This window comes from Gavialis gangeticus, unplaced genomic scaffold, assembly GCF_001723915.1.
Source record: "Gavialis gangeticus isolate Ggan-Ray unplaced genomic scaffold, GavGan_comp1, whole genome shotgun sequence".
NCBI classification, from domain to species: Eukaryota; Metazoa; Chordata; order Crocodylia; family Gavialidae; genus Gavialis; species Gavialis gangeticus.
The window spans coordinates 29,059,813-29,078,802 of NW_017729032.1; the positions used below are offsets into that span (position 1 = coordinate 29,059,813).

Consider the following 18,990-nt stretch of genomic DNA (forward strand, 5'->3'; position numbering starts at 1 on the left):
CTCACTTATCCCGGCTCATTCTCTTATAAAGGGCTGAAAAAAGAAGTGTTTTAATTTCAGCATTCTGCGTAGGCATGCCTGAAACCCAGCAGAGCCTGCAGAATAGTGAAGTCAGTAGATGATTTGCTGAGATTCTGCCTGGTAAATTACTGTTTTTATGTCTACATTTGGAATAAACACCAGGGACCCGACAGTTTCTTTTGGACTTTTTGAATGATTAATGCCAGAAAAAAGAATCCACTGATGTAAACATTTATAAAGACCATTTTAAATATTGGAGCTAGAAGCCCAAACGTTATTTGTGGACCAGGTTTTAATACCAAGCATATGTGTTTGTGGGTGGGAGTCTTGAAACCTTCCGGAATATGCACATACACATTAAGTGTGCATAATACACTACTTTAAACTGGAAACATATAATTTCTCTCCCAATACCACATAGACTGGCATGTTGTAAAAAAGTAGTTGCCGGTGGCTAAGTTTTTCATATTACTATGTGGGAGGCAGTTACAGTCACAGGTTAGGCTTTTTCTTAAACATCCACACTACTGTGTAGAAAAAGCTGCCTATGTAGTACTGTGGAATAATCCAAAAGCTGAACTCCTGGTTTTACTGATTCTTTCCCATTTACTCTAAGTTTATAGTCTACACTTAAGATTATTGGGTTTGACTTGCACATTGGGAGATGTTTGTCCGCCATAATAAGGTAAAAGCAGGCATGCTAGAATTTCTAATGTCTGATTATTGGACCAGTAGATTATATGCAAATAAGATAATTTTCATGCAGAATCCCATTTTGCCAAATATGCGTTGCATATATAATTCTGTCAGCTTCATGTATAGGCGCTAAAACCTTTCAAATGTGCCTACAAGTATACCATGAAAGACAGCACAAATATATACCAATGTAAAGGTGTGGTCACACAAACAAAGACTGAATAGTCCATTTCAGCCACCATAAGTTGATGCTCCCCTTTGATGTTTATGAGAGCATAGTCTTTGAGGACTAACATCTGAACCACACATTTGCCTTTATGGAAAACAGGATCTTTTTCTCTTCTAAGTGATATGCATATACATCAGAGTCAACAAAGATGTACATGAAACCTATAAAGAAAAAGAATATGAATTTAACTAGCCCATAATTTTCATAGGATCTTTATGACTATGAAATTTATGTAACCAATGCAAGTGGAATAATAGGTATATTGGATCATGGGCAACTGGGCTCTGCCTAGCACTGATACAATACTCCATCAACTTATAGGAAGGCAGAGTAAAACAATAAACACCTCTGTGCACCTCTTATTCCTGCTTATGCTCTGTAGTAATGACTTATCTTTTTCCCCTTTGTAGTGTAACTAAGGGGGAATCAGTGGGAAGCCAACCTCAGGTGCCAATTTTAAATGGGTACAGGATTGATGGTGGCAGCCATCCCCAGTCCAGCCACCACTGCTGTCAGCCACCATAGAAACTTCTTGTTACACATCTGGATCTCTTGGCTTTAAGTGCAGCTTTAAGTGAAGGATTACAATATATCTGCTACTAAGTAAATTGTAACTAAAACCTTGTCTACCCTACACTAGTGTAGTGTAGAGTGTAAAACAGGTCTACACTATCTACCTAGCAATGCAGCTACACCGATAACTGGAATCCTAGGGTAGATTCCAGTTATCGGTGTAGCTTCATTGCTAGGTAGATAGTGTAGAGTACATGGTAGAGTGGCACAAATTATCTTGCAGTGGTGAAACCATCAGTGCTTCACTGTACAAGTCATGAATAAACTATTAGTTTGCAACAGCAATTGAAATCTCAAGAGAAACCAGGCCTAAAATTAAAAAGAACAATGGCTGGACTTGAGAAATGAAGTTTGAAGCAAGAGTTAAACTTTCCAAAAACTTGAGAGTTGTCCCCTCATATTCAGCATTTTGTTTTGATAAATAATTGTGTGGAAACCCAGCCACAGCCACCAGTCCACAGGTATATAGGACCATAATTTCAAGAGTCATAAAAGTAATAAAAGTAATTTACAAAAATAGCTTGTATTTGTCTAGATACTGTATGTAAGTCATTTAATTTGTTCTTCCAAGTGGAATTATATGTCTGACTAAGCCCTACTTTAAATATTTTATTTTGGTGTAGTATTGCATTTGTTACACACCTGCCCATTCAAAGGCGGCATTTACTGTACCATTGATTCCAGGGAAGCCATCTTGAATTGTTTTAGGGTATCCTGGTTCCATCATTTTGAGACCTTCATCAAAACTGAAAGAAAAATGCATGGTTTCAAGATTTCTCTTTATAGAAATAAAGCTACTCCTTTTGGAAAAATCTGATACTACTAGCAGGCAATAACTACTTTCATTACTGCCACATATTCACAGGTAAACAAAAGGAATCTCAGTCTCCAAGACATGCATGACTCAACACTGAGAACTAATTTTGAACTACAGAGAAGTAGGATTTTCCAGCTCAAACTTAGTTCTAGTCCAGAAAAATATGAGAGTACAAGCAAATCACCTCCTTTTACATTTCCTTGGTTACATTTGCCAGCTACAGTCATTCAAATTATTAGTAAATTCATAGCCTTTGTATCAGAACAGTGCCTAATAGCATAGTGTGCCAGACAGTCTTTAATCCATCCTCTGAATTTATATATTGCAGGGAATAACCATGCAGTGGCAAGCACTTGATTTCATAACTAGTCAGTCCTACTAACCTGCAAAGAATCATGCCTAAAAGGTGTGAAAAAGGCATTTGAAATAAGGCCTAAAACCCAAGTTGCAAACAAAACCTGATCCATGATTGATAAAGGTTCCCCAAGGTTTACCTACCTTTCTGCATACCTAGAACCTATTCTGAATGTTGCTTTTTTTTTTTTTAGATCTCAATTTAATTTTATGACTTTGAATGAATAGAGATGACTTAATCCTCATTACTCCTGTCAGAACACTCCAGACCTCCTAGGCTAAGTACAGGCATTCAAAAAGCCTTAGCCTAAATTGATTCATTCTTTGCAGCTTAGTCTAACCTGTGTAGATAGAACCAGCAAGCAAGTGAACAGACATTCACTTTTGATTCTGGGAATGCAGCCACATGCCTGCAGTGGCTCAGGCCAGCAGCCAGAGGCGCTAGAGTGAGCCCTCCCTTCCCTTCTGCAGTGGCTGGACTGGAGGGAAGCTGAGCTGAGGGACTGGGCTTGCCCAGCCCCCAGCAGGCCTGAGTATGATTGGGGAGGGATTTACACCCTCACCCTAGGCAGCAGGGACCCCAGCTGGGGTGTGCCTGGAGAGGGAGGGGGGAAGCAGCCCTTGGCAGTCTTTGCAGGAGGGAGGGAGCATGGCCAGACCCTGGCCCCTGCCAGACACTGGCCCTGCATGACCCCCTGAGGTGAAGGGGGGAGGGAGGGAGTTTATTTCCCCCTCCTTCCCCTCTCCCACTGGGCGACTGAAGCCAGGGTCTGCCTGGCCAGGGCATAGCAGCCCCTGTCAAGGGTGGGGGCATAACCAGACATTGGCCTGGCATGGCCCCCTGAGGTGAAGGGGGCAGGGAGAAGGTTTATTCTCCCCTCCCCTTTCCCACTGGGGGACCACAGCCCCAGCTGCCACCTCTACCACTTACCCCTTGCCAGCAGCCCCTGTCACGGTGTCCCAGGGAGTGCAAGACTCTTCCTGGTGGGGTGGCTGCACCGTGGGTAGGAGCGAGGCAGGCAGAGCTGTGACAGCCTGAACAGGGTAAGTGATGGTGGTGATTTTAAGAGAGGTTTGGGGGCTATGGCCACCCCAAAATTCAGCTTAGCCCCCATAACCACCCCTCCCATCCTTACCACCACCAGTGCTTGCCCCGCACAGGTTGTGGCAGTCTTGCCCACCCCGCTTCTGCCCACAGCACAGCCCTCTCCACCAGGAAGAGGCTTGTGCTCCCTAGGACACCATGTCAGAGTCTGCTGCCCCATCAGGGTCCCATCCCTTCACCACTCCAGTGGCAAGGGTGGGGGAATGGCCAGATGCTGGCCAGCATGGCCCCCTGAGGCAAAGGGGGCAGTGAGGTTTATTCCCCCTCACTCCTTTCTCCCCCTGGGGAACCCCAGCTGGGATCTGCCTGGCTGGGGGTGAATGGCAGAGCTGGCAGTCAGGGCTGGCTGACCCCGGCTGTGGTCCTCTGGGGAGAGAGGGAAGGGAGGGGGGAATACACCCCCTCCCTGCCTCCTTTGCCTCAGGGGGCTATTCTGGGCTGGCATCTGGCCATGCCATTACTCCTACCACTGGAGTGGCAAGGTGTGGGGGAGGGATCCTGACAGGGGCTGCTCCATCAGCCATCCTTTTTGGACTAGAAAGCACATCCCAGCCCAGGGCTGAAGAGCATGCTGGGATGCTGGGGGACTTTGATTTAACTTAAACTAGGAAGGGGTCTGGGACAGAACTTCCATAAACCACTTTGACCTCTGTCAGTTAAGTCTGATACTACATTCAACCAGGTTTATCTTAAAACCAGTTTTGGCTGTTTTGAAACTGGTTTATGTGCACTGAACTTCTGTTCTGTTACATGTTTAAACCAGTTTGTGATCATTTAAATCAGTTTATGTATAACTTCTGTCCCTCGCCCTAATGTAACACACCATTGTTCTCAACTAATAGCAAATGTTCTGAACTAATAGTGTTTGGAGAAGATGGTTTTGTAAAGGGTTTTGAGGTCAAATGGAAAATATGAATGGGTGCTATTAAGGCTGCAGTGCATGGTGGGTATGATAATGCAAAATTATGTGCCTTTGGGTGTCAGAGGAAAGACTATGCCGTATTAGGTGGATTAACGTCTCATTTCCTTATTTTGTGTTTTACAGGTGGGTGACTGTATTTAGCAACATCAACTACTTCACAGCAAAGTTTTCTGTATGTTCCCCATAATACTAGATTTGATTTTGCAGCTCTTCTACCTACGGGACTCAGTGAGGATAGGATGAGCAAATTTGTTCTTTTGTTTTAGTAAAACTATATTTTCCTACAAAAAATATGTAAAATGATGAGATTAATACCTCCAAAATTCATCTCCAACAAAGAAGAAAGTCGCCTTCTTCCTTTTTATGTAAACTGCAGCATCAATGTGAGTGACAGGGATAAAGAATCCGAGATCATAGATAGAATGCACTGATATTTCCATGGTCAAAGTATTCATTATCCAGTATTTCGAAGCTGAAAACAAAGCGATAAGTAGTTACTGTAAAGAACAATTTTGCATCCCACATATTACAAAAGTTAATTGCATTTTTGTCGTATTTCCTCTTATTCATACGATTTTTCTAATGGGCTCCTTTATTAGTCATATTTTCCTGCTGAACTCTATAAGAGTTTTACCATAGATTTCAATGGAACAATAAAAGACTAAATGCTAAATGTCTGTGAAAATTCTATCCCGCATCTCTCCACTTTGTGTTAGATTTCGAAAGGCTGACATGTCAGATTATTATTAGACAAATCACAGAAAAATAATGCCAGCAAATTAGTTGATTTAAATGTTTTTTTTGCATTTGTAATTCAAGCCAACCTTTTTTTATCCAGTATGGTTAGGAGGATAAGATTGCCTTTTAAATTTTGTGAAAGTTGAAGGGTTTTTCATGCAGACAGTTGGAAGGAGTTAATTTATGTGCATTAAATTCCTGGCTAAATTCTTGAACTTGAAAATATGGTGTTGGGATTGACAGAAACACTTTGGTATCAATTGGTCAGACATAATCCATGCTAGATTGAATGCTGGAATCTATAGTGGGAGAGAAGTAAGGGGTATAAAATTCAGTACATGCCATAGTTACCCTTCCCTCTTAGCATGCACACTCTGCCCCTGTGTGAGACAGGATTCTGGCCTAGATGGACCTAGGCCTGACCCAGTGAATGAAATTTTTTATGCTTTCATGTTCTTATTTCCATTTACTATTTGAAACAGTGTGGATGTCTCTAATAGAAATATCAAATTAATACAACATCTACCTCACCAATCCAAAACCTGCCTTTACCCAACAAAGATGCTCCTCCAGAGAAATAGACTTTTTTTTAAAGATCTCCTTGGGCAAACTTACTAAAATACAAGCACCCCCCCTTTGCCATGACTACACATCTCTGGCTGTCACTTAGCATCCCACACTGGAATCTATAAGAAATATTATCCAATGGTTATAACGGATTTTCAAAGGGTACATCTACATGTGTGCTTTAATGTGCAGTAGCCTAGTTTACTACTCGTTAGAGTGTCACAGCAAAAAACATGCTCATACGCTAATGCACAGTAAAATTAACTTATTAAGTGCACATTTAGTGTCACTAAAATGCACTTTTGCTATTGCACATGAACAATAGCAAATGTTGCTCTGAGAGCCACTCTAATTAAAGCACTGCCGCGTCTCATGGATTAGCATCCTCATGCTTAAAAATGGTGGTGGGGGCACTTGAACTAAAGCTCGTTCAATGAGCTTTAGTTCAAGTGCCTCTGCTGCCATTTTGAAGCATGGGGACACTGATTCAGAAGATGCAGGATGCTGCTGGAGCGCAGTAATTACCACGCTTAATGTATTGGAATTCCAGTGTGTTGGAGCAGCCTCTGTGCTCTTGTATAGCTGCCTTCACAGTAGAAGTGCTAAATTTATTGCATGGTAGCAAAAGCACATTAATGCATGTGGGGATGTACCCAGAGAAGATCACACCCTAAAAGAAAATTTCCTAAGCCTTCCTCACTCCAGTTCTCAAACAACCCCACAATCTTGCTAAATTTATCCGAAGCAACTCTTCACTCCCTGATGAACACTAAATGGAAGCAGACCTTGACAACACAATAAATGCAAAACGTGCAAACACTTCTCCACAGTTGCCATGATTCATGCCTTCCACAGCAAAACCATCAGAATTCAGGTACGTATTTCTATCACTATGTGTGATATCCCCGATTTAGTACACTAAATACCTTAATGAAAACTATGAGGGTGAAACCAAATCACCAGTACACTCCAACATGAAACCCCATGAAAAAAGAGAAAGGATAGAAATATCCTCTCACACTTCTCTTTTAAAGTGGTCAAATTCCTTAACATTATACAGTTAAAGCAAATGTTCCAGTTTGTATTGTGACTACTTCTTTCCCAGACCTGCTAAAGGGTGCCTGAACCCTGAAAACTTGTCTGTCTTCTGTGTCACTTGGTCCAAGAAAAGATATTACTCCATTTCACAAATCCTGCTTCTCTGGTATAAATTAAGCACAATATTCACCTGTGAAAAGACAAACTGTCTTTCTGTCTGGAATTTCATAAGCAGCATCGATTTTTGTTTGGAATTTTGGGAAGTAATTCTGATGGAATCCTTCCACGTTGCCTGCTACCCAGTACTTTCTGAGCCACATATACCTAAACATAAAAAATGCTTCTTTAACAAAATCAAACACACTTATAATTTCTTACACTTTATTCTGCCCAACTTCTGAGCACATCGTTCTGTTTGTGATGTTTTCCCTCAAATATCATTACCTTCAAGTGATAATAAGAATCTGTTTAAGTGTTACGACTTATCTACAGCTTTGAATCTTGGTTTGTTGCAGTTCAGGGTTTTATATTTCAAAGGAAAACTCGTGCACTTTTCCCCATATTTCAGAATCAAATACATTTGCAGCACGCTATTAGAAATTGTTAAAAAACATAAAATTTGCCTTCTTTTAAAGCTATCATACAGAGCATGAATGTATTTGTTATTGATTTCTGTGTAGAGGGATTTTTTTATGCCATTTCCAATTTCTCCTACTTCCTGCCTGTTAACACAAAAATTGCAGTCATATGGGAGAGACATCCACAGCCATCCAGAGAAAAGCTGACACTTCCAAGAGGCATCTCTTGATACTATCTTCAATTTTTAATCTTCTCCTTCATATATATATACATTCATACTATATATAATTAAACATAACAGAACACAACACTTAATAAAATGCACTGAATTGCTCCTTTTTTCAAGTTTGGGTAGGTGATGGACTAGACAATTTAAAGAAGTCATTTTCCAGCATCTCTGCTTGTATGAAATTCCTTACAGAGTGCTTCATTAGTAATGTGCTCTTCAAACATTTAAATGATACAGTCTGTGCAGCAACAGTAATAAGCTCTATAACAATGTACTGTGTACAATGAAGGTGGATACTTACCCATCCTTGATGAAAAGCAAGCCATTTCCCATACTAGTCACTGCATCAAAAGTTAGGGAGCTGTCACATTTCTCTGGAACGCTTCTCCCAAGTGAATTTTTACTTTCAGCACCTTCAGACAAAGCATATGCACATCTATTTATGTTCTATTTAAAGTAAAAATATGAAAACAAAGTTTGAAAATAAATAGATTCTATTATTCAGAAACATGATTACTGCCTTTTTACTAGAGCCTCTTTCAACTATATCTGCTTACCCTTTAAACTACATTTCCTAAGGAAACGTGGATACAAAGCCCATAATCAGTCAAATGATCACGTAAGGAAGACTGCTCCAGTGTAAAATCTGTAACTGGCCTAAATGGATATAATGAACTGTTATTACCCTTTGTATTAGACAATTCAGTGGTAACAATGCAATCAGCTTGAGATTAATTGAGGCTAATTGGAGAAACCGGATCTTCACACATCGATTATAAAAGAAAGAATAACAGGAGTTGAAAACATGGTGTCCATTTGTCTATTTAAAGTGTCATCATTGTCAATTCTGCCTTAGTGGGAAGTAGAGATAATCTTGGAAACCCAATAAAATAGCAATCTTTATAATGTTAGTGGTTGTAGTAATGAATGAGCATCTCCTAAATCAGTGGGGGCCCATGTTTTTGCAGGTGGGCCACAAATTAGCCCTGTGCCCTTCCCAAATGCCATTCTGATCCCCTTCCTCTACCTGATCTGCTACTCTGCTTTTTGCTCCCTACCCAATCTGCTGCTTTGTAGCCCACTTCTTCCCTAATCTGTCACGTGCCACACACACGGGCTGCTCATGCCACTTGTGGCACTCATGCTTCAGGTTGGCCACAGGTTAACAGGCAGCCCAAAGGCCCTGGTGGCTGCCTCTTCCACAGCTGTCTAACTGCTGTGTGGACTAGGGGTTCGTGCTATACCTGAGCAGCCTGTATGGGGGGTGGGTCTAGCAGCACAACCTAGACAGTTCAGGGAGTTCCCCGGGGAGCTTTCCCCACAGCATGGAGCCTGTGCAGTGTACAGTACCCAGATGTTCTGGAGCAGAACAGCCCTGTTCTAATTAGTTCCTAAAGGTATAAGCAGCAAACATGTCATCACAAGGTAACTGGAGTGTGAACTTAATGCATCATCTGTTCCACAGTAATTGACTGTGAACATGCTCTTTCCCTTGGTCAGAAAGATAAGTTTTGCAAATGTGTACACATGAACAGTTACTATGGAATGGCTGATGTGCTATAAATTCATGCCCTAGCTTATGTTATAAACTTTCTTGTGTGCCCATACTCTGCAAGAAGTCAGACTCACCACAGTATTTTGCACACAGCACATGAGATTCTACAGAACATTGCCAATATGAATTGACTAAATTCCTGGGGAACATATGTTTTGGAGCATTGTTAAGCTTACTTTATATTCCTTGTGTAAATAGGAACTAACAAGTCCAAAGGACATTGAAATATTCCAATTACAAATAAATTGCATAGTCATTGCACCTCCCTGCCTACCAAACATGGATTTAGCACCTATTCTCCATCATTTTTTCTTCAGATATATGTTGGTGTAGGTAGGCCAATAAAAAAGTGGTATAATGGATTGGAAGATTGAAGTCATTTACTCTTCACACACAAACTGTTTCAGTAGAACTTACCATACAATGACTGGATTGCTGTCCGATCATCATGTGAAAGTTGGAATCCTTTTGACTCAAAAAATTTATATTTTGGATACATAAGTGCATTTGGATCTTTGGAATGTCCCAATCCAAGAGAATGGCCAAATTCATGAGCCAAAACACTGAACAGGTCATATCCTAACAAAAAATAAATTCATTAGGTTAAATATGAAACTTGAAAGCACTGATTTCAGATTACATGAAAGGTTTTATATTCTACTGTTAAATATTAGATCAGTCTCCTGGGATTTACCATTATTATTGGCATGTATGAATGAATGTAATTATGTTAAGCCCAGAAGGGACCATCTGGATATCTGACTTCTATAATATAGTATATTGAGCAATACTGACTAACTGGGGGATCAATTCTATACATTTTATTTGAAATGAAGCATTACTTCCAGAAAGCTATCCAGCCTTGATTTATAGACAATGAACTGGAGAATATACCACATCCCTTGGTATTTTGTTCAAATAGTTAATCAAACGTGTGCTAAAACTTTGTGCCTTATTTTAAGTCTGATATCTTTTCTCTGAATTTCTGACTAGTAGTCAGTCTGATAGACAAACTTTGCAGGTTCTTGGGTCACCCAAAACATTTTTGTATGCATTTCCTGTGAAAAAATAAAATTGGTTCCTAAGCATTTGATAGTAATTCCATTCCTGTGTGGAAAATAGGCTGGATATACATCAATCATAAATAGTTTAGAGAAAATATGTAGCCTTATTGAAGGCCTGGACACATGACATATTTGCACTTTTGTAACTGACCTTTACACCGACGTAAACAAAGAACAGTGTGATGATGTAAACCTCTGCACTGGGTAACATCACTCAATCCAGTGCAGAATTACCCCTGGAAGACTCATGGGTATGTGTCTGCCCTTACTGTGAAGCAGCCATTTTCTGAGTGTAAATGAGCTTCTTTTGGTTCCTCTGCTACCTAAGGATGAGATTCAGTAATAGCAGTCTAACAGTGTACTGCACTGGAATAATCTGCTCATCTATCTGCTCCAGACACCCATATAATCTATGTCACCAGTATAAATGACACCAGTGTAAATATAATCCTATGTCCAAGCCCTAAATGAATGTAGGTGGACACAGAGGAAATTAAAATATTTTCAGTAAACAGCCATGAACCCATTTTTTTTCTATTTGGCTTATGTCCTAATAAAAAATCCTGAAGATTTTTTTGACAAGTAGAATACCATCATTTGTGGACAGATGAAAAGTTAAAGCATTTAATGTTAGTGCCTTACAGCTAATCCACTGTTACTGTTTTGTGTCCTCTATTTCACCACTCCGCTCTATTCTGTCTAAATAAAAATTAAAACACTATAACTTTAAACTTGTTTCACTACACTGGTATAGGAATAAACCAGTGATTCTCAGCCAGATTGCTGTGGCATGTAGGGATACTACAGGATCCTTTTAAGAGTGCCACAGGGTGTGGTTCAATATTTATATGGTTAGGTATGCAGATACCTATTCATGATTCACAATTCATGATAAACCAAAAGATTTCAAATAGGAATCCACAGTGTAAAAAATATTCTGATCTTCTGTGGTCTTTCTAAGCTCTTTGCAACAGAAGAATTGCTGTATCATTTTTCTGTAGTCAAAAAGCAAGTGGCAGCTAAAAGCTGGAATTTTCCAAGGGGTGCCTTGAGCCTAGTTGGGAGGACCTTGCCTCTAAAAGGTTAAAAACCACTGGAGTAAACTGATAAAAAGTTACATGTGTTTAGCAGAAGCACATCCCCAAGCAATAAGTCCCCTTGCTTTTAGAATAGTTTTGCATTAAATGTGGCTACAGCCTTTGCCTGGCATTTGGGAATGAACTAAAAAAAGCCTAGGATCTAAGATCAAGACTATTAACTAGAAATGCCTGATTGCCTATTGTTGGTTGTATAACCATTCTGGGATTCATCTGAGTGGAAAGACTCCACTTGTCCTTATTTGGTTTCGGATCATGGCCTTTCTGAGTTAATAAACCTAAAACAGTGCTTCTTTTTCCTGCAAAATGTTATCATGCTTTCATGCTTCATTAGAATGCAAAGGTCATTGAAAACTTCCTGGTTGCTGGTATATGCTACCGTTTCTGAAGGAAAACTACTTAATATTCACAATTGGTTGTGCTCACTTTTTAAAAATATTGGGTCCTGTAGTATGCTACAGGTCTCATGGGCTGCAACCTAGCTGCATGTGGTAAGAAAGTGATTGAAGGTCTGCTAGGGGGCGTGGGACAGCTGATGAGGATAATTAACTGGTCTAGAGGAGTTTAAAGTTCCCAGGGAAGAGAGCAGAGAAGGCTGAGAGGTGACAGCATTGAGACATGATACCCTCTCAGGGCCTGGCATAGATGGAGGGAGAAAATATTGGGGGCACTGAGTGAATGCATCAGCAGAAGAGCTACAACTCCCATTGTGCTCTGCATGGTGCGAGGTATGTGTGGTTAGCCTCTTCTTCCTCAGCCATGTGGAGCTGAGCACACATGGAGTGCTGGCCTGGCTGCATGCTGAGCAGCACCATGGTGCTACTGCTGTCACCAGCTGCCACAAAATTAGTTTGGGGGGCTAAGCTCACCAAGCCCTGGCCTTCTGCTGCCTATGGGGCCTGGGAAAGACTTCTGGGTGTGAATTAACCCTTTATTGTTTATGTATTTATTTGGTTTCTGTTTGATGGTATATACTGTGTTCCGGGGGGCAAATTTGCTCAGGGAAATAGACTGTGCTATATGAACTGACAACATACTAGATGTGGTGGGGAATTTAGGCAGCTAAGGTGGAGACAAGATCCCTGCTAAAATGGCTGGAGGGACTGCAGCAGCAACAGTTTCAGCATCTCCAACTACAGCAGCAGCAACTGAAGCAATTTCAAGGAGAGAAGCATCTGCAAAAGCAGGAGTTCCTGTGACAGCAGTGGGAATGCAGAAAAAATGCCACACGTGTTGGTGAGTCACTGGGAACCCTGAGGCTTGAGGGTGAAGGGCTTCCCAAGATGGGACTGGCTGATGACCCACAGGTGTTTCTTTTTATATTTGAGCAGGTGGCTGAAACCTATCAGTGGCCATGGGGTATGGGACTGTGAGGGTGCCCCCGCTACTAACTAGAGAGCCCCAGGTCATGTACTGAGTCCTGGGTATGGGTTTGGCCCAGGATTAGAAGACCCTCAAGGTGGCCATATTAGATTGGTTGGGTCTTCCAGAGGAAACCTATCACTGCAGATTTTGGTTGGAGACCTAGGACCCAAGTATCCGGCCCAGAATTTAAAAGATATAGTTTCTAGGGTCGGAAGGGACCTGAGTAGATCATCTAGTCCGACCCCCTGCCATGGCAGGAAAGAGTACTGGGGTCAAACGACCCCAGCAAGGTGTTCATCTAACCTCCTCTTAAAGACCCCCAGGGTAGGGGCCAGCACCACTTCGCTTGGAAGTTGGTTCCAGATCCTAGCTGCCCTGACCGTGAAGTAGCGCCTCCTGATATCTAGCCTGAATCTACCCTCTACCAGCTTGTGACTGTTATTCCTGGTCACTCCTGGCAGTGCTCGGGGGAACAGGGACTCCCCCAGTGCCTGCTGATCCCCCCTGACTAGTTTGTAACAGGCCACTAGATTCCCCCCTCAGCCTTCTCTTCTGAAGGCTGAACAGGTTCAGGACCCGTAGCCTCTCCTCATAAGGCCTGCCCTGCTGCCCCCTGATCATATGAGTGGCCCTCCTCTGGACCCTCTCCATGTTGTCCACATCCCTCTTGAAGTGCGGCGCCCAGAACTGGATGCAGTACTCCAGCTGCAGCATGACCAGTGCCGTATAGAGGGGGAGGATCACCTCCTTGGACCTGCTCAAAATGCATTTGTGGATGCATGACAAGGTACGGTTGGCCTTCCTGACTGTGGTGACCCCTGCCAATTCCCTCAGCACCCTGGGGTGGCAAGCATCTGGACCTGATGTTTTGAACACATGTAGCCCCTCCAGAAATTTCCTAACTTGGCCCTCCCTGACTCTGCCCACACCAGGCATATACAGCCACATACTTAGATGATGTAGTATTTGTAAACATAAGGGTGGACCACCTCCAAGCTGCCTATACACGTGTTATTCATATTCTAATTAGAATGCTTCAGCATGGCCTCACTGTCACCTGTATTAAGCTCTTGTGCATTCTAAAATAGCTACGGTGGCACTTTATCTCAGCTTTGTCAAAAGAGCTTTAGATAAACTATCCTACAGCCATTTTAAAACATGCAGGGCTTAAAACAAAGAATGATGAGCTATTTTAATTAGATTAGCTGTCTGGGAACTGCTGTAATTAAAACGCCTACTCCCAAGCATGTGTATGGACATCTGCAGTGACTAAGTGAAGTGTTGCAGTCTATACGTGCAGCTGGGCTCACAGCCAAACTGAGTAAATGTCACCTAGGATACGCAGAAAATAAATACCTAGGGTATATACTGGGCAGTGGGAAAATCAGGCTCCTGGTTGATAAGGTGAGGGCCTTGGTTGAGTTGCCAGTGCTAATGACAAGCAACTGAAGTCCTTTGTAGGCCTAGTGTGTTACTAAAGGTGATTCATCCCAGTTTGCCAACATTACAGCCCCATTAACAGACCTGTTGTGGAAAGGGGCAACACAAAGGTTCAGCTGTCACCCAAATGTGAGACAGAATTTGGAACTATAAAATGGCTACTGTGCAGCACACTAGTTTTGCATAGTCCAAACCTGACAAAAGAATTCATTGTACACACAGAGGCCTTGGAGTGAGGCCTGAGAGTGGTCTTTTCCCGCAAAATTGTGGAGATATAGAAAGTTTTATATCTGAGTAGAAAGCTCCTCCTCTGAGAGCAGAGGTATGTCATAATAGAGAAAGTGTTTAGCAATTAAATGGGCAGTAGACACCCATTTAATTACTACCTCTTAGGGGCTCATTTTCAGTTGGTTACTGAGCATGCCCTATTAACATGGTTTAATGTTATGAGGGAGGCTAACCCATGGCTGATAAGATGGTATCTTTCCTTACATACTTTGGACTTCTCAATACACCATTTCATGGGGTCGGCACATGCAAATGTGGACTCCTTTTCTCAAAAAAGGGTGGGGAATAAAGAAACAGAAGAGTGCTCCACTCTTGTGCAGGGAGTAGGGATGTGTAGCAGGCTTCAGGTCTCAGGGGCTTCAGCCTAGCTGCAGGTGGTAAGAAAGTGATTGCAAATCTGGCAAGTAGGACTAGGCCAGCTGATGAGGATAATTAGCTGTCCCAGAGGAAGCTAATTATAACCTCCCAGGGAAGAGAGCTGAGACAGCAAGAGGAGGCTAGAAGTGGCAGCATCAAGCCATGATGCTCTCCTAGGGTCTGGGAAAGACTGGAGGGTGTGAGTTAACCCTTTACTGCTTATGTATTTATTTGGTTGCTATTTGGTTTACGTTGTGTCCTGGGGGGGCACATTTCCTAGGGAAATAAAGACTGTGCTATATGAACTGATAACCCACTACAAGTACATTATTGGAATGGCTTAGCTTTCAATATTCTCACCAATCAGTTCTCTTGATTGAGCTTAGGAACCTTAACTGAAGCTTTGATTTTTGTCAGACTTATTTGTATTTGTGTGTTATCTGTATTCTCCTGGTGGTAGCAGCAACAGATCATATGTAGCAAAACTCACTCTATATTAAAGTTCTATAGGAACTGGAAATTAATTCAGTGGGAGAGAAAGCTGACCAAGTAAACAAAGCACTTGCCTTTTTTGACACATCCAGTTGTCCAGAATTCATCTTCATCTAAATGTACATCGCCTCCTATTGCTTCTTCCTCAGGTCCATATGCATGGCCCAGGATACCGCGAGGCCCATCAAAAGGGAAAAAGTCTCCATGCTCTGGCAAAGTACATACATGGTTTCAGCAGATGGTGGATCAGGTTAAGAAATCAAGTCACTTTCAAACTATTATTTGAACATTAATAAAACAACCCTTTAGATGTTTTGTTTCCTTTAGCTTGACTTTCTTGGTATTTCAAACTGCATGGCTGTGTCTACACATGAAAATAATCCAGGAGCAGTTTACTCTTGAGTAACTCTCCCAGGCACGTCTACAGATGCGGAGATGTGGGAGAAGATTGCTAGGGCTGGCACTGGGAGAGAAGGATCTTCTAGCACTGGCCTTATGACTGCGGAGCTAACAAAGGGAACTCCCTGCTGCCAGGGCAGGGGGACATTGTGCCTGCCTGGGTTCTGGTGGCAGAGCCCACTCTGGCAGCAGGCAGCTCCTGGGGCCAGGGAGAAATCTCCAGCCCTGTGCTTCCCAGCTGACTGGGAGCACATGTGCTCCTCAACAAGTGTGTACATGTGTGCTACTGCACAATTAATAATCTCAAGTAAATGTGCTGCTTGCATTTGCAGGTAGGAAATTTACTTATGATTAGAGCAAATTACTGCGCAGTAAGCATCTGCATGTGTACAGTAACTGGCTTTACCGTACCACAAGGTGTGTATAGATTTAATAGATTTTTAGGGACAGAAGGGACCTCAGTAGATCATCGAGTCTGACTCCCTTCCCTGGGCAGGAAAGAGTGCGGGGGTCAGATGACCCTAGCCAAGTGCTTTTCCAGTCTCCTTGTAAAGACCTCTAGGGTAGGGGAGAGCACCACATCCTTTGGAAGCCCATTACAGATTCTGGTAACTCTTACTATGAAGAAGTTCTTCCTGATGTCCAATCTACATCTGTTCTCTGTCAGTTTGTGGCTGTTGTTTCTAGTTACCCCAAGGGGCATCCTGGTAAACAGAGCATCTCCTATTCCTTGCTGCCCAAACCTCCCAATTTAAATTTGCAAATGAGCACAAGATCACCTCTCAGCCTTCTCTTGCAGAGGCTGAAGAGATCCAGGTCCCTCAATCTCTCCTCATAGGGCCTTACCTGCAGGCCCCTAACCATATGAGTAGCCCTCCTTTGGACCCTCTCAAGGTTATCCACATCCTTCTTGAAGTGTGATGCCCAAAACTGGGCACAGTACTCCAGCTATGGTCTTACCAATGCCACATAGAGGGGAAGTATCATTTCCTTAGCCCTGTTTGTGATTTACCTTCTAATGCATGATAGAGTGCAGTTAGCTTTACTTATCACTTCCTCACTTTGGTGACTCATGTTCATCTTGGAGTCTACTATGACTCTGAGATCCCTTTCTGCCGCTGTGCTACTTAGAAGGTCATCTCCCAGTCTGCATGTGTGTTGGTGATTCTTTCTCCCTAGGTGCAGCACTTCGCACTTATCTTTGTTAAACTGCATCCTGTTCTGTTCTGCCCACTTTTCCAACCTGTCCAACTTCACCTGAATCTGTTCCCTGCCCACCCGTGTGTATACTTTGCTGCATAATTTGGTGTTGTCTGCAAATTTGGACAAAGTGTTCTCCGTGCCCTCATCCAAGTCACTGATGAAGATATTGAACAGCATTGGTCCAAGGACCAAACCTTGGCCGATCCCACTGCCCACATCTTTCCAGGTCAATACCGACCCATCCACCACCACTCTCTGGCTGCATCCCATAAGCCAATTTGCCACCAACCTGACTGTAATCATTTGTGTCACAGCCGCTTAGTTTATTTATAAGAATGGGGTGAGACACTGTATTGAAGGCCTTTTTAAAATCCAAGTAAATGACATCTATCTCATCTCCTGCATCTAAGCATTTTGTGACCTGGTCATAAAAAGAAACAAGGATCTACCTGCTATGAATCCATGCTGGTTGCCCTTCAGCATTATTTTTTGTGCTGGACTCCCACAAATGCATTCCTTAATAATTTTTTCAAAGGTTTTCCCAAGGATAGAGGTGAGACTAACCAGCCTATAGTTACCCAGATCTTTCTTTCTCCCTTTCTTGAAAATAGGGACGACATTGGCTCTTTTCCAGCCATCTGGGACCTGTCATGAGTGCCATGAGTGCTCAAACAGTCTTGCCAGTGGTTCTGCTATGACACTGGCTAATTTCCTCAGCACCTGTGGATGAAAATTGTCTGGGCCTGCTGACTTAAACACATTCAGCCCTTCCAAGTGTCCCTTCACTAGGTCAGTGTGAACTGTTGGTGGGCTGGTGTCCCTCTTGTGCCTGTTGATAATCCAGCTGGGAGGTATGTCTTTATCGGTATTCAGGAATATGGATGCGAAAAACTCATTGAAGAGCTCTGCTTTGTTGCACCTATCTGTCACCAATTGCCCTAATCTGTCTTGTAGGGGTCCTATGTTGTTGTGCACCTTCTGTTTGCTTCCTATATACCTGAAGAAGGACTTTTACTTGTCTTTAATTTTTGGTGCCAGCTTGAGTTCCATTACTGCTTTGGCCTTTCTAACTCCCTGGAAGTGCAAGCCAAGTAGGTATACTCCTCCTTGGTGGCTACCCATTTCTTCCACAGTCTGTATGCTTCTTTTTTTTTTTTTTTTTTTCCCTAGGCTTTCCTGGATTCCCCTGTTCAGCCAATAGGGTTTCTTGGCCCCTCTGCCTCCCTTTATGTGTCATGGGATTGTTCCCTTCTGTGCCTGAAGGATTGTTCCCTTGAGGAATGACCACCCTTCCTGGATTCCCATCTCGACAATGCTCCTGTCCTTCAGTGCCTCTCTTACTAATCTCCTGAGCTCAGTGAAGTTTCCCTTTCTGAAGTCTAGCACCTCTGCCTTACTGGTTATCTTTCCCACCTTCTACTGGATAGTGAATTCCACAATTGGTGGTCACTATCCACGAGGTTACCCTGTATCTGCAGATTGCCCACTAGGTCATCCCCTGTAGCAAACACCAGCATGGGTTCATCAGCGGCAGGTCCTGTCAGACCAACCTGGTGGCCTTTTACGACCAGGTCACTAAATCATTGGATGCAGGCGTGGCAGTGGATATAGTTTTTCTAGACTTCAGGAAGGCTTTTGACACTGTCTCTCACCCCATTCTCATTAGGAAGCTGGGGGACTGTGGCCTAGACACCCATTCAGTCCAGTGGGTCGCCAACTGGTTAGAGAGTCGCACCCAGAGGGTGGTAGTGGATGGGTCCTTCTCGACCTGGAAGGACGTGGGAAGTGGGGTCCCACAGGGCTCGGTCCTTGGGCCTGCACTGTTCAATATCTTCATCAGTGATTTGGACGAGGGGGTGCAA

At 42.7% G+C, this 18,990-nt stretch overlaps 1 protein-coding gene across 1 annotated transcript in view; it reads right to left on the reverse strand.

Moving 5' to 3' along the window:
• Positions 1 to 288: 288 nt before the first annotated feature.
• Positions 289 to 18,990, reverse strand: part of LOC109302211 (matrix metalloproteinase-20-like) — a 23,980-nt gene continuing 5,278 nt past the window's right edge. The window contains exons 3-9 of the mRNA XM_019523777.1: positions 15,601 to 15,735; positions 9,841 to 10,002; positions 8,170 to 8,281; positions 7,251 to 7,384; positions 5,033 to 5,189; positions 2,162 to 2,265; positions 289 to 1,107 (exon numbers count right to left, since the gene is read on the reverse strand). Coding sequence (XP_019379322.1) covers positions 1,007 to 1,107; positions 2,162 to 2,265; positions 5,033 to 5,189; positions 7,251 to 7,384; positions 8,170 to 8,281; positions 9,841 to 10,002; positions 15,601 to 15,735 — 905 coding nt within the window. The 3' untranslated portion in view covers positions 289 to 1,006. The remainder of the gene's footprint in view (positions 1,108 to 2,161; positions 2,266 to 5,032; positions 5,190 to 7,250; positions 7,385 to 8,169; positions 8,282 to 9,840; positions 10,003 to 15,600; positions 15,736 to 18,990) is intronic.